Below are 15,159 nucleotides of genomic sequence, written 5' to 3' on the forward strand. Positions count from 1 at the left end.
AGCAAGCTCCCACAAACAGCAATGTGATGATGACCAGAGAGTTTTTTTTAAAGTGATGTTGACTGAGGGATAAATATTGTCCAGGACACTGGGGAGAACTCCCCGCTCTTCTTAGAAACAGTGCCGTGGGATCTTTTAGGTCCACCTGAGTATGGAGAAACTTTCTAATCTCCTCTTTAATTCTTTGTGCTTATTTTTAAATATATGCCTTTGTGTTACCGTCTCATCAACAGTTGGAAACAATCTATCACTATTTACCTTCTAATCACCCTTCCTGGTCTTGAAGACCTCTATCATTTCACCCCTTAAACTTCTTGGGGTCAAGTTTTGGCCTGAGTTGCTCCAATTTTTTTGGAGCAACTGGTTTAGAATGGAGTATCTTAGAAATTGCAATTCTCGGCATTTAGTTTGCTCCAGTTCTAGTCAGAACAGTTTCATTTTGGAACAGATTTATTTTTTTCAAAAGGGGGCGTGTCCGGTCACTTACGCCTGTTTTGAAAGTTTAGGCAATGAAAACTTACTCCAAACTAACTTAGAATGGAGTAAGTCTAGATTTTTGTACGCTCAGAAAAACCTTGCCTACACTTTAGAAATCAGGCGTAGGTTACAAATCAGGCATGGGGAACGAGGGGGGGGGGGGGGGGGGAAAGGAAGTAATTAAATTTTACAAGCATTCAACAGTCTGTCTTATACAAATAAAGAGCCATCCTGAATAAAAATTTATAAACAAAGCAAATAAAAAATACTGAACATTCCTACCTGTGTGAAGCAGCAGCAGCCTTCGAGCTGCGGTGCTTCAGGCAGGCCTTCCTTCCATGTAGGAGACAGGGGCGGCGTCAGTGGCTCGACGGCAGCCGAAGACACAGCAAGCAGCCTTCGAGCTGCGGGGGAAGCTGAGGCCATTCGGCCAGGGACAGGGAGAGATAGCCAGTTTGAAACTTAAATTTGTAATTGCCAAATGGGTGCTGCATTGTCAACACCACGGATTATGCAATGGTTTGCCAGCAATTCACTGCATAGGAGAGAATTGATTAGAGCTCACCGCACCAGGAACATCATAGCCCGTAGGCTGATGGGCAGGAGACCTTACCCACGTCGGCAATATCGAGCCAGGCGCTCGTACGTGGACATGAGCGAGGCTGATTGTGTCAAAAGGCTGCGTTTCCGCAGAGAAGTTGTCATTGAGATCTGTGATATGCTGAGAGCAGATTTGCAGCCCAGAAGCAGAACGCCAACTGCCCTGTCTGTTGAAGTGAAGGTAACAGCTGCACTTGCCTTCTATGCCTCGGGATCGTTTCAGGCTACAACTGGAGATGTGTGCGCCATCTCTCAACGTGCAATACATGCCTGCGTTTACCAGGTCACGGCTGCACTGTATGCGCGGAGGAATGACTTCATCAATTTCCCAATGACCGCACAAGCGATCCATGAGAGGGATGTGGGCTTTTTCAGGATTGCTGGCTTCCCAAAGGTACAGGGCTGCATTGATTGTACCCACATAGCCTTGTGAGAACCTGTGGTGGATTCAAGCAGTACAGGAATAGAAAAGGTTTCCACTCCACCAATGTGCAGCTTGTGTGTGACGACAAGCAGCACATCATGTCAGTCGATGCGAGATACCCTGGTAGCACCCACGATGCGTTCATCCTACGCGACAGAGTTATATCTGACATATTTCAGCAGCAGCCAGAAGGGCAGAGCTGGCTACTGGGAGACAAAGGGTACGGCCTGACCACCTGGCTCATGACACCCCTACGCGTGACACGGACAGAAGCTGACCGTCAATACAACATGGCGCACATTGCGACGCACAGCATCATTGAGAGGACCATTGGCATATTGAAACAGCGTTTCCCTGGACTATTCCGGAGGCCACTTGCAATACTCTCCTCAGATTGTCGGTCACTTCACTGTTGTGTGCTACATGCTCCATAACAGCCATCATGAGGCAGCAGGAGCTGGTAGTGGAACCCGAAGACCGACATGAGGCTCCAGTGCATGATGATAGTATTTTGGAAGAGCAGGATGAGGATGATGACGACGATCAGGAAAGCATGCAAGTGCCTGATGCCGGAGCACGAGGTCGGAGGAGGGCCGTCCATCGTGCCCCTTTAACGATTGCTCGAGCACTGCGCCAGCAGCTCATCCGTGAACGCTTCAACTACTGATGCCTGAGGGCTCTGCGACCACTGTTGCGCATGGACATGTTTATTCTTTGCAGTTGTTCCTACGTTGTGTTGTGTTAATGGAACATGAAACAGTTTTAATGAAAAAATATTTTATTAAAAAGTTAATGTCACTGTAATAAAATATTTGTTGTATCAAACTATACTTTTTAATATGACTCTTGAAGATCACTTAAAAACTTTAAGATCACTTATAAACTTGTAAAGTTACAGAACAATTTCAATGTGAAAAATCTTACACTCTTAAGATCACTTAAACTTCAAGATCACTTTTAGGTGCAAAATTAAATAAATTACAAAAAGTGAGGGCATTTACACCAAGATCACTTAAAAACCCTAAGATCACTTATAAGTTGTAAAGCTACAAAACTTACAAAACAATTTCAATGTGAAAAACGCTACTGCAGCTACATCAAGAACAAGAACAAAAGCAGCAAAGAAAGGCTGTAACCATGTCTCATCCACATCTCAGTGAATGTTCACTTCCTCATGGGGGTGTCATTTGATTGGCCGGGCTGTGTGCCCTTATTGCAGCAGCTACCTCCCTGACGGCCTGTGCCGACACTTGCATGCCCTCCCTGACGGCCTGTGCCGTCAATTGCACTCCCTCGGACATTCCCTCCCTAAGTTCCCGTGTCATTACTGCTATTTCTTCCGTCAGGACCGTCCCGTCTTCACCCACTGCACTGACGCTACCGATGAGTGATCGGGTAAGCTCCATACCTAATGCCACAACCTGAGCCGCATCTGTTGCACGCTGCATCTCAGGAGAGCGTGTCTCCAATCTCCTCCTCCTCTGCCTGGGTCTGCCTTGTGGCACCACTACACAAGGAGGTGCGGGCTGGGCCGGTGGGACGCTCTGTGTTCCAGACGGCAGTACCAGAAAGAGAGGCGCAGGCTGGGCCGGTGGGACGCTCTGTGTTCCAGACGGCAGTACTAGAGAGAGAGGCGCGGGCTGGGATGGTGGGTGAATTGGTGTAAACTGCTCCATTATATCACCAGCACCACTGGGATATGCAACATCGGAATCAAAATCATGGAAGGTGGAACCAGAACCTATGCAAGGGGTTGAAACTCTGATGCCCTTTGATGGGGGCTCATAAACATTAATTTGGAAGCTCTCCCCGTAGACATTTCAGTCATCGCTGCAATCATCCAGTCTGGATCGTCCGCATCTGGTTGTACTGGTTCTTGTTCTGTATCTTCAGGATCCTCAGGGTTGGCATCATCATCATCATCATATTCTGCAAAATTCATCAGAACAGTCAAATGTTTAACAGCAAGGGAGGGGGCAGGATGGGTGGCATGAGTACTCTCACACATAGGCCAGGCAGCAGGTTGATTTGAAGGGCCACAATGCATTTTCAGGACTTGCCCTCTCCCTTGCGTGCAGGCCCAGCATGTGCTGTACTGATTGCTTTTCTCTATGTATGACTCATCATAGCAGCTACCCTCTGTTCCAAGGGTGTCAGTGGATGCAGATTGGGCGTGCCTCCTCCTGTCCGAGTTGCTTCCCTTTTGTTGTGGGCCAATTTCTTCTGCAAAGAGTAAAATATAACTTTTTACAGAATGCGTCATTCTGCAGGGTGGGACATATACGTTACAATTACGATTACATTAAAAAATGAAAATATTACTTACACTAACTACTTGACCAAGGTTGTGCCATTTCTTTTTACACTGACTTCCAGATCTCATGGTATGCACCACTGCGCAGTAATCTTCTGCAACTTTGTTCCAGCGTTTCTTCATTTCTTTTGGTGGCACTTTTATGCGACCTCTGTTGCTGGTATCTAGCGCCTGCCATCTCTGCTCAATGACGTTGACTAATATCTCCACTTTCTCACGCAAAAGATTCTTTGTTCTTGGTGGACGTTGTTCCATTACTGTATTGAATTGACACTCTTACTTTTCAAAACGCACAGCCCTTAATTTGCATGCACCTATGCAGCACCTGTTCTGGAAGCTGAGCAGTGAAAAGCAGCACTCGCTGATTTCAACAGGTGATTTATTCAACATTGCTGCTAAAAGCACTCCTTCAGACACCAAAAAATCACCAAAATTCAATCCCAAGCCTTTCCAGTGGTCCACGAGACAAATCAGCACTTTTCTTTAAGTTCCTTTAAAAATGGCCGAGTGCCAATGTTTCTGGGCTACTGTGCGTGCGCGCACGCTCCAACACGCGCGCACAGGGCTGCTGCACGACGCTCCCTCATTTGATTTAGCCCCGCCCCCCTCCACTTGCAGAATTGGTGCGCCTCTGTGGCTCTGCCCCCCGCTGCTGTCTGCGCACCGCGCCGAGCTCCCAGGGACCAGCAAGGAGCCCGAGAATTACGAGGTAGATTTTTGTTGCGCTTTTAGGCGCGAAAAACGGGCATCCATGTCGGGGCTGCGCTGTTCGAGGCGTGGCCCGAAACTTGACCCCTAGTCTCTAGTGGAAAGAAAACCCTAGCTACTTGAGTCTCATCATAAATGTAACTCCTCATCACCAGTAATGTCCTAGTGAACCAATGTTGCACCTTCTACATTGTTTTTATACCCTTTCTATTAATAAATCACAATGCTGCCTGGTTAAAGTCTGGTCTCTGTCTTTCAAATGAGACATTAAGCCAAGTGTCTGCTCTCAGGTGGAAGATCCCATGGCACTATTTCAAAGAAGAGCAGGGGAGTTACTCCTGGTGTACTGGACAATATTTATCCGTCAATCAACGTCACTTATCTGATCGTTATCACATTGCTATTTGTAGGAGCTTGCTGTGCGTAAATTGACTGCTGCATTTCCTACATTAATTGCAAAAGTGACTGCACACCAAAAGTAAATTGGCTGTAAAGCACTTTGGGACGTCCTGAGGTTGTGAAAGATGCTATATAAATGCAAGTCTTTTTGTTGAACATTTACCTCCTTACTATTGTATTCAGTGTCTCGAGATAAAGAACCAAGAATCCCATTTGCCTTTTGTTTTGGTCTTATCTATTTGGGCCGCCACCATTAATTACCGCTATATTTGTTCATCATCATCCCTCTACACCATTTAAAATCTTAAGATGCATTTCCTTTTCCTATACATATTTCAGAATGTATTATTATTTTTCTACATTGTACTGCATCTGCTACCTATCTGACAACTGTGCTAGCCTAATGATGCCCTCCTGTATCCTGTCACCACCTGCTCATAGTTTGCCATTGTACCAATTTGGTGCCATTCCACTATTGTTGTCTCAAGCCCCAAGTCTAGATCGTTAATAAGATTGACTGTTAAACCCCGATGGAGGACTCCATCTTTCCTGTCTTTTAGCCTTCCCTTTGCTTTCGGTCCTCCAACCATCTGTCCTAGTAGCCACATTCATTTTACATAGAATTACATAGAATATACAGCACAGAAACAGGCCATTCAGCCCAACCAGTCAATGCCCGGCTTTATGCCCAACACGAGTCTCCTCCTGTCTTTCTTCATCTAAATCTATCAGCATAACTCTCTCTTCCTTTCTGCCTCATATGCTTATCCAGCCTCCACTTAAATGCATCAACCACTCCCTGTGGTAGCAAGTTCCACATTCGCACCACTCTCTGGGTGAAGAGGTTTCTTCTGAATTCCTTATTTGATTTCTTGGTGACTATCTTATATTGATAGATTCTAGTTTTGCTCTTCTCTCTTGTGTCTACTCTATCAAAATCTTTTTCCTTGTCATGAGTGTCTTATTTAGGTATCTTGCCAAATACTTTTTGATAAAGCATTAACTGCATTTCCATATCTACCTCTATTATTTATCTGAAGAACTTTAGTAGATTGGTCAAGCATGACCTATATTGCCTGGCCCTGATATCAACTCGTGTTGCTCCAAGTGCTTGATTATTTCACTTTCATAATACTGTGAATCAAACTGGCAGCTATGCTGGATCATGTCCTATGCATATTGTGACATTTCAGTTATTTTAAATTGATAGATTTTCAGCACAAGATCACTGTTCAAGCCTCTCCAACTCTCGACAAGCGGAAAAGCTTGAATGGCAGTAGCTATAGTCCACCAAGCAGCCCCACCATCATCCCACGGCTCCGAGCTATACAGCGTAAGTGCAAATTTCATTTCTGTTTAATCCTGTGCTTTGCAACTGCTTTGTAGTGCTTGGCAAATAAGGTATATGAAAGAGAAGTGATTGAAATGTGATGCTTTATTTGTTCATTTATCCTCTGCGTAGAACTTTCCTGTACTTATGGGGCAGGGGGAAAAAAATGACCCAAGGCTGAGGGAATTTGTATCTTTGCAGTACGTTTTGTCCAGACAATCTCTTTCTTCTTCTGGACCAAAATCTTGCTTTTCATTTGTCATGGCAGTTTTGACTGTTCCAAAAAGACCTGGGCAAAAAAATTTTTTTAGATAGAGCATAGCAGAAAAAACGCACTGAACAAATATGTATTCTCTGCACCTCATTGGGCCATGGAGACAGCATCTTGGTTTGGGTCTTCCACATCCTCCTCTAGTATTAGTCACCCACTTGTTTAGACTCTTGGTTCTAGTGCTGCACCAACACCAGGAACCAAATGTACTGACATACAGGAACTGAGATATTATTGAAGCTGACTGGATAAAGACAGCACCTGATGTAGAGACATGGAGATCAGGGGGTTTCTGTTTATATCGGTGCTGATTGAGTTGATCTCAGCCTGGTGTCATGCCAAAATTGCCCTCGGTGGACTCAAACTAGGGTGGCGGGCGGGGAAATCACCCAGGGCACTAATGGTACTGACTCCTACTGGAAAGTATGTGGGAGGATGGGTATCGGGCTGGGCTTCCATAACAGAATACCCCCCACTGTGATATATTATCTAGACTCACTGAACTTAGAAGAGGTAGCAGAGAACTGCTGGTGCCTGTGGGACTGTAAGCCAGAGTCTGGGCCTTTTAGAGAAAGGGACAAGATTGGCAACAAAAAGTGTCGCAAAGTAACTTGAGTGGTGTATTGCTTTTGTTACCAGTGGTTATCATAAATTGCCTTTCTAAATACCTTTTCTCAACAATATCTGCACACAAATAATAGAGTCACAAACAATTGTGTACTTAAACTAAAATGGACAGCTTTTTCCCCTCCCCCATCCTCCCCCATTTTGTTTATTTTTCTCAGTGAGCTCCAAAACCGATGCTGCCAATTCCAGCGGCCACCGCAACAGCATATATGTATACCAACAGGATGTGGATATCGCGAGTGAATGTGCAAGCAAATCCCTCAGTAGGGCTAAGACAAAAGGCAAGATTTTTGTGTTAAATCATCAGCAGGCAATAAATCTTCTTGGTACTTCATAATGTACTGTTCAGTGGTGACCCTCCTAAAGCAAGCAAACAAATTCTGTCGGTCACCTAATGTTTCCGATGTGTTTGTACATTCGCTTTAGTGACCATGGGGGCCATTTTGACTGTGCAATAGTAAAATGTAAAACGAGTCAATCGTCAACTGTTTTACATCTCTCCTGATTTGTATTTCCATTGGCACACAGTCAAAAACCCCCATCCCATGTGCAGTCTGAAGTTGTTGGCTTGTAATGAGCTAACTGGCTTTCATTGGGGCATGTTAGATTCTCCGTTTAAGCGAATAGTTCAACATGCCTCCCCTCACCTCTGTCAAGGTGCTAGATGACACTGCTTTCCCTTCCTTCCCCCTCTCCAGTCCTTGGATGTCAGGTCACCCTGCTTTGCAGTAGCTGGCTATCTAATGGTAAGTTAATTCATTGCCGAAGGCCATCGAGCCCAAGGCCTATGTGCTCCCAACTCTGGAGTCAAACACAGGAATTATCCACGCAAAGAGGAAAAACGAAACAAAACCAAATGTCATCAATATTAATGACTCAAGTTTTATTTTAAATTCCTCTCTCTCTTTGCTCTGTGCTGCTTCATATGGTCTGATTATTTTAATAGTTGTAGATTATAGACATTATAGACCGTCTGTTTCTCCAACCCCCTTGAAGGGTAATGAAAGCTTAGAATGAACTGCCAAGCAAGGTAATAGAGATTAAAAACATTGGGGTTAATCAAAGTCCAATTAGATACCATGCTGAAAGTTAATACAAGACGAATGGGTTGAATGAGCTGACCTTTCTTCATCCTCGACTTCACTTCTTTTGAAGTGAATGCTTTCGTATTTTGACAGCCTGACTCTAGGCAGTCACTACTGAACAGTGCATTTAAGATTAAATCTGCCTGTCTGTCAATCGACAAACCGATCCATCTTTTCCTCTCTTCAGCGGGTTCTGCTCCTGTCGCCCATCGGCTTGCTGCTGGAATTTGGCCGTTTCTCTTTGGCTCTCGGATCTATTTAGCAAACACCGAAGCAAAGTGCTTTGACTTTTAGGATCTTTTCTGCTGGGATTTGGTGGCCTTGATGATGCGCTGTTGCTTTCTGTGTCGCCTGGCTGTCTCTCGGCCTTTTTTTTTTTCGTTTTGTTTTCCATTTGATTTTAAATCCAGCTGACAATTGCTGTAACCCTGCAAGGGGGTAAGTCCATATTCTGAAGACTCTTGCATTACTTGTAACACATTTAGTGTTCTGACTCTGTTTTGTACAGTTACCCTTGATGAGAGCAATAGAACCTGGGGTAAAAGCACAGTCTACCGACATGAAGATTATGACGAAGAAGTGCAGAAAGCTTGCAAGAAGAAAGGGCGGACTTGGGGACCCAGTTCTATGCAAACCAAGGAGCGAGCCAGTTGTGAGGAAAGGTGAGAGCTGCAAGTTGGGCTTTGTTTCCCCACTCACTCATTATTATGTTACGATCCAATTCTGGGGAGTCCACTGGTAGTCCTCCAGTAGCCGTTCTTCATTTGTGAGGTTAAACTGAATGTTGCCCAACTATTTGACTGTGGAGGGCGTCACAGTTGTGCCTGAACCCACATTTGCCCGATGTTCACTCACCTCTTAGCAAAGATGGTAGAACAGGAATGGGAACCCATGCTGAATCAATCCACGCCCCCACCCCTCTCTCTTCTCCACCCCCACCCCCCAACCTCCTTTTCATCTCCACCCTCCCTCCCACCTCCTCTCCTCTAACCCCCCCCCCCCCCACTTCCTTTCTTCTCCTCCAGCTCCCCATCGCTCCCTGCCCATCTTGCCCTCGCTCTCTCCTCTCTTTCCGCCCCCCCCCCCGACCTCCCTTCGTGTCCCACTCAGCTGATTTAAAGAATGTTAACCTGAGCCATAGAGACTAGGAAGACCCTGTTGGATCTATGGTCTGCTGAATTAGCTGGTGATCAGTGAAGTGGTGATAACAGGAATGCTATATAAGTGCTACTTTAAGGAAAAATATTTATAAGGCTATGGGCAAAGAGCAGGGGACTGGGATTAATTGGAAAGCACTACCAAAGAGCCGGCCTCCTTCTGTGCTATAAGATTCTATGATTGTAATGGGCCTCAGCACCCCTGGGTTAAAGAGGAGAAATTAGGCAAGCTTCCCATCCTTGGCTGGCAATCTGTTTGGCATTCGGCGAAGATTAAATGAGACTCGGTTGCGATGCCCCCATCATTCATACCAGCTGCTAACAATCACTACCTAGCCTCATCGGTGAGACAAGCCGCTTGAGTAAGGTACCGGAGCATGCCTGTGGATCACTTTCAGGACATAAGAATGAAGGAGAAAATTGGCAGGTCAAGCAGGAATTTTTTTTTAAACTTATAATGGTATCCAAATGGGTTATCTTTGCCCTATTGTGCTATGAAACTGTATGTAACTAACTGGGAAGACAGTGTTCCTGGTCTGTGAACCTGAGGAGAACCAGTGTTCCTGGTCTGTGAACATGCATATAACTCACCCTGTAGCGAACCAGGGCTGCTGAGTGATAATTGTTGAAGAATGCATCATTTTCCTTTTTGATGACTCTTTTCTCAGAAGAGGCTGTGTGCATGGCTGCCTGATCAGCTCCAGGCCTGGATGCTCTTCTCTTTTACTGTACATGTTGGATCGCTAGGGAGCAAAAGTAGAACACAGATGTATGATGATATAAAATAAGAACATAAGAATTAAGAGCAGGAGTAGGCCATTCGGCCCCTCGAGCCTGCTCCGCCATTCAATAAGATCATGGCTGATCTTCTACCTCAACTTCACTTTCCTGCACTATCCCCATAATCCCTTGATTCCCTTAATATCCAAATGATTTTTGTTTTAAATTTTAGGACAAGACCTTTGTCAGACGGCAACAATCCATGGTCTACAAGTTTATTGAAGACTCCAACTTTACCTCTAACCTCAGTTTTTGCAAATGTTGCAGACCAGGGTATGAATTTTGACCTATATTATTATTAAATGCCTTTTATTCCACATCTATTGTGGTTCCATTTGCAGCTTAACCAGCTGCTTTTAGTCTAGTCAACAACAACAACTTGTATTTATATAGCATCTTTAATCTAGTAAAACATCCCAAGGGGCTTCACAGGAGTATTATGAGACAAATAAATTGACGCCGAGCCTTATAAGGAGAAATTAGGGCAGATGACCAAAAGCTTAGTCAAAGAGGTAGGTTTTAAAGACCATCGTAAAGGAGGAAAGAGAGGTAGAGAGGTTTAGGGAGGGAGTTCCAGAGCTTAGGCCCTCGGCAGCTGAAGGCACAGCCACCGATGGTTTAAGCGATTAAAATCAGGGATACCCAAGAGGACAGAATTTGAGGTTGGCAGATATCTCGGAGGGGCTGGGGGAGGGGTGTGGGGGGGGCGGTGAAGGAGATTAGAGATATGGGGGGGGGGGGGCGAGGCAGTAGAGGGATTTGAAAACCAGGATGAGAATATTGAAATCATTGCTTAACTGGGATCCAAGGCAGATCAGCGAGCACAGGAGTGTTGGGTGAACGGGACTTGGTGTGAGTTAGGACATGGGCAGCTGCGTTTTAGATGACCAAGTTTATATAGAGTAGAATGTGGGAGGCCAGCCAGCAGTGCATTGGAATAGTCGAGTTTAGAGATAACCAAGGCATGGATGAGAGTTTCAGCAGCAGATGAGCTGAGGCAGGGTCGTTGACGGGCGATGTTACGGAAGTGGAAATAGGCCATCTGAGTTATACCGCGGATATGTGGTCGGAAGCTCATTTCAGGGTGAAATATGACATCAAGGTTGCGAACAGTCTAGTTCAGCCTCAGACAGATGCTAGCGAGAGGGATGGAATTGGTGGCTAGGGAAAGGTGTTTGTGGCGGGGACCGAAAACAATGACTTCGGTCGTCCCAATATTTAATTGAAGAAGATTTCTGCTCATCTAGTACTCAATGTCAGGCAAGCAGTGTGTGAATTTAGAGACCATGGAGGGATTGAGAGAAATGGTGGTGAGGTAGAGCTGGGTGTCATCAGCATACAAGTGGAAACTGACACCATGTTTTTGGATGATGTCGCCAAGGGGCAGCATATAGATGAGAAGCAGGAGGGGGCCAAAGACAGATCCTTGAGGACACCAGAGGTAACGTTGCAGCAGTGGGTAGTGAAGCCATTGCAAGCGATTCTCTGGCTATGATTAGATAGATAAGAATGGAACCAGGCAAGTGCAGTCCCACCCAGCTGGATGATGGTGAAGCATTGGAGGAGGATAGTGTGGTCAGCCATGTCAAAGGCTGCAGTCCAGTCGAGAAGGACAAGGAGGGATGGTTTACCTTTGTCACAGTCATAAAGGATGTCATTTGTGATTTTAATAAGAGCCCTTTTGGTACTGTGGTAGGAGTGGAAACTAGATTGGAGGGATTCAAACATGGAGTTCTGGGAAAGATGGGCACGGATGGTCAAGGAAATTCATTGGTGTGACAGTAGATAATGTTTTGAGAATTAAACCAATGTAGGGAGATGACAGGGTACCAGACCAGCTTTAGTTCACATGAGTTTGTTGATTTCATGTTGGAGGAGGTACAAGTACCGATAGTGTTGCTGGGCTAGGAAAGGGGAAATCTCACAGTCTTCCTGCTCCTGTTCATGATCATATGGTTACCTGAACGTTGAGACCCTCTGGTATCTCACCCAAGTGGTCATTATTCATATCAGCAACTCGCCACGGCTTCTCCAGCAGCACCTCCCAAACCCGTGAAATCTACCACCTAGAAGGACAAGGGAAGCAGGCGCATGGGAACACCATCATCTCCAAATTCCCCTCCAAGTCACACACCTTCCTGACTTGTAAATACATCACCGTTCCTTCATCGCTGGGGTCAAAATCCTGCAACTCCTTCCCTAACAGCACTGTGAGAGTACCTTCACCACACGGATTGCAGCGGTTCAAGAAGGCAGTTCACCTCGGGATGGGCAATAAATGCTGGCCTGGTCACCGATGCCCACATCCCGTGAATGAATTTTTTTTAATTAAAAATTCTGAGCCTTGAAGGTTGACTACATGGCAGAGGCAAATCACGATTCAGCCCAACCTTTTCTTTAGCTGATATCTGTCCGTCCATGTGAGGAGCAGGCTATCTGACCGCCTTAGCCTGGGGTCACTGGAACCAATTGTATTGTCCCTACAACAGCCTTAGAAACAGAAAATAGGTGCAGGAGCAGGCCATTCGGTCCTTCGAGCCTGCACCACCATTCAATATGATCATGGCTGATCATGCAACTTCAGTACCCCATTCCTGCTTTCTCTCCATACCCTTTGATCCCTTTAGCCATAAGGGCCACATCTAACTTCCTTTTTAGTATATCTAACGAACTGGCCTCAACAACTTTCTGTGGTAGAGAATTCCACAAGTTCACAATTCTCTGAGTGAAGAAGTTTCTCCTCATCTTGGTCCTAAATGGCTTACCCCTTATCCTTAGACTGAGACCCCTGGTTCTGGACTTCCCCAACATTGGGAACATTCTTCCTGCATCTAACCTGTCCAATCCCATCAGAATGTTATATGTTTCTATGAGATCCCCTCTCATTTTTCTAAATTCCAGTGAATATGAGTCTAGTTGATCCAGTCTTTCTTCATATGTCAGTCCTGCCATCCCAGGAATCAGTCTGGTGAACCTTCGCTGCACTCCCTCAATAGCCTTGGCTGAAATCAGCTAACACAGCGCAGTCTTGGCAATTGAACTTCGTATGGTTTGTATGGCCGGATAGACCCTCTATGTCATGTGGGGAAGCAGATGAAAGAGTTTGTTTTCCATGTTCCCATACTTTAGTATATATTTTAAGCCAAGGAAAGAAATGTGTATTCCCTGGGAGGATGTATAGATTTAGGCCCAGCGTTGACCTTAAATTTGGGCACTCGTCTCAAGAAAATGTTCCAGATGATCACGCCGTTCATTATAACTGGATCGCAGCCATTGATCGCAAAGAGATAAATATAAATGCAAATTATTTCTTTTTAAGGGTACTTGCACTCGGCAAATAGTTCAGCTTTCAAATGATCTCGCATTCAGAGATCCAGTGCCCCTGACGGCCTGATATATAAAGTCATTGTCCGGTGTAGAACTGATCTGAATTTCTGAGGTTAGATCCCAGGACTGTGTTGATTTAGATTAAGCCCAGTTGGGACCTCGACACCCCAGCAATCAGCCAGGGTTCATACTCCTAATCAGTAGCCAGTTAAATGTGCACATGTCCAGTGAGGAACTGAATGAGGAGAGAATTTCTCTCCCTTTCTTCCCGCCCCCCCCCACTCAAATTTGTGCTTGCGTCTCAAGAAAATGTTCCAGATGATCAGAGCAGGAGTAGGCCATTTGGCACCTCGAGCCTTCTCTGCCAATAAGATCGTGGCTGATCTTCTACCTCAATTCCACCTTCCTGCACCATCCCCTTGATTCCCTTAACATTCAAAAATCTATCGATCTGTTCTGAATATACTCAACAAATGAGCATCCACAGCCCTTGATCTCTCTTTTTGTAAACACGTGCCTTTTAACCTCAGTGTTGGTTTATAACCGGTGCTGGTGGAGGTACTGAACTGTTCCATTGTCTTATCCACAGGGAGCGCTTCTGAGCAGACACGAGCAGCTGAAGACTACGAAAACCGACCAAAGCAGTCCAAATTACCTAATCAGGTGTATATTGATCTACCTCTTCGTAAAGATCATCAGGGAGAGGGAGATGGCGGCAGTGAAAGTCAGGAGGAGGCGACGCCCGTCAGTTCAGCCAACAGCACCCCGCAGGTCACTCCCACAAACAGCCTGAAGCGGTTAAATCAGAGGAAGAAAACTGACATGGTGCTGTACGGGTGTGCTGTGCTGCTTGCATCTGTGGCCTTGGGGTTTGACGTCCGAGAAGTGAACAAATCACAGGGTTCAGAGGAAATTGAGGTCAAGGAGGAGAAGAAGAAAAGGGAGAGCCTCTTTCAGAGAACCAGCAGGTTCCGCAGAAGCACAAGTCCTCCGAACAGGGCAGTCTCCAAAAAGGACGAGACAAACATTCCCTCGCTGAACTCGCACGCTGTTAATCTCTTGTCAATGTCTTCCATATCCGAATGTAATTCCACAAGGTCCTTGCTCCGGTCGGACAGCGACACGCCCCTCACTCCCGACAGGGTCATCCACAAACCAGAATTCTTGACTGACAATCCTTTGAACAGTTCTGTAAACGGAACACACGGGAATCTGGACGGGTCGCCTTTGTCGGATGCTGATGCGCCTGTTTCTGTGATGCTCAGAGAGTCCCGTGCAGTGCCAGCAAAGGGAGCTGCTAAACACTATGTCACCCACCAGATGCCATCTGAAGGAAGCCCAGCCAGTAAGTTTTTTGTCAATGGCCACAATCCCAATCAGGTGTCTTGCTCGGGGGCCACTCTCTGGAAGGCTGCATCATGAGTGAGGGGATGTCGATTTGGGCCTGGAATTCCCCACTCCGCACCTGATTTCAGTCGCACCACTAGGCCAGTTACCAACCGGAGGCCAGGGTACGTCTCTCACCGGAAGAGGCACAGAAACCTCCCCCGTAGGACCAATATTCTATTAAACTGTCGCAATTCAGTCGAGCTCTGTCACTTGTATGGAACCTGAGAAACCTGTAAGACACATACCCTTGTCTTCTCTTGCTGGAGAGCAA

At 45.8% G+C, this 15,159-nt stretch overlaps 1 protein-coding gene across 1 annotated transcript in view; it reads left to right on the forward strand.

The window, feature by feature from the left end:
* The window catches only part of LOC139272958 (mitogen-activated protein kinase kinase kinase 21-like), a 119,591-nt gene that overhangs the window by 96,190 nt on the left and 8,242 nt on the right, over positions 1-15,159 (forward strand). The window contains exons 6-9 of the mRNA XM_070889130.1: positions 6,133-6,255; positions 8,744-8,897; positions 10,345-10,445; positions 14,089-14,844. Coding sequence (XP_070745231.1) covers positions 6,133-6,255; positions 8,744-8,897; positions 10,345-10,445; positions 14,089-14,844 — 1,134 coding nt within the window. The remainder of the gene's footprint in view (positions 1-6,132; positions 6,256-8,743; positions 8,898-10,344; positions 10,446-14,088; positions 14,845-15,159) is intronic.

This window comes from Pristiophorus japonicus, chromosome 9, assembly GCF_044704955.1.
Source record: "Pristiophorus japonicus isolate sPriJap1 chromosome 9, sPriJap1.hap1, whole genome shotgun sequence".
In the NCBI taxonomy this organism is placed as follows: domain Eukaryota; kingdom Metazoa; phylum Chordata; class Chondrichthyes; family Pristiophoridae; genus Pristiophorus; species Pristiophorus japonicus.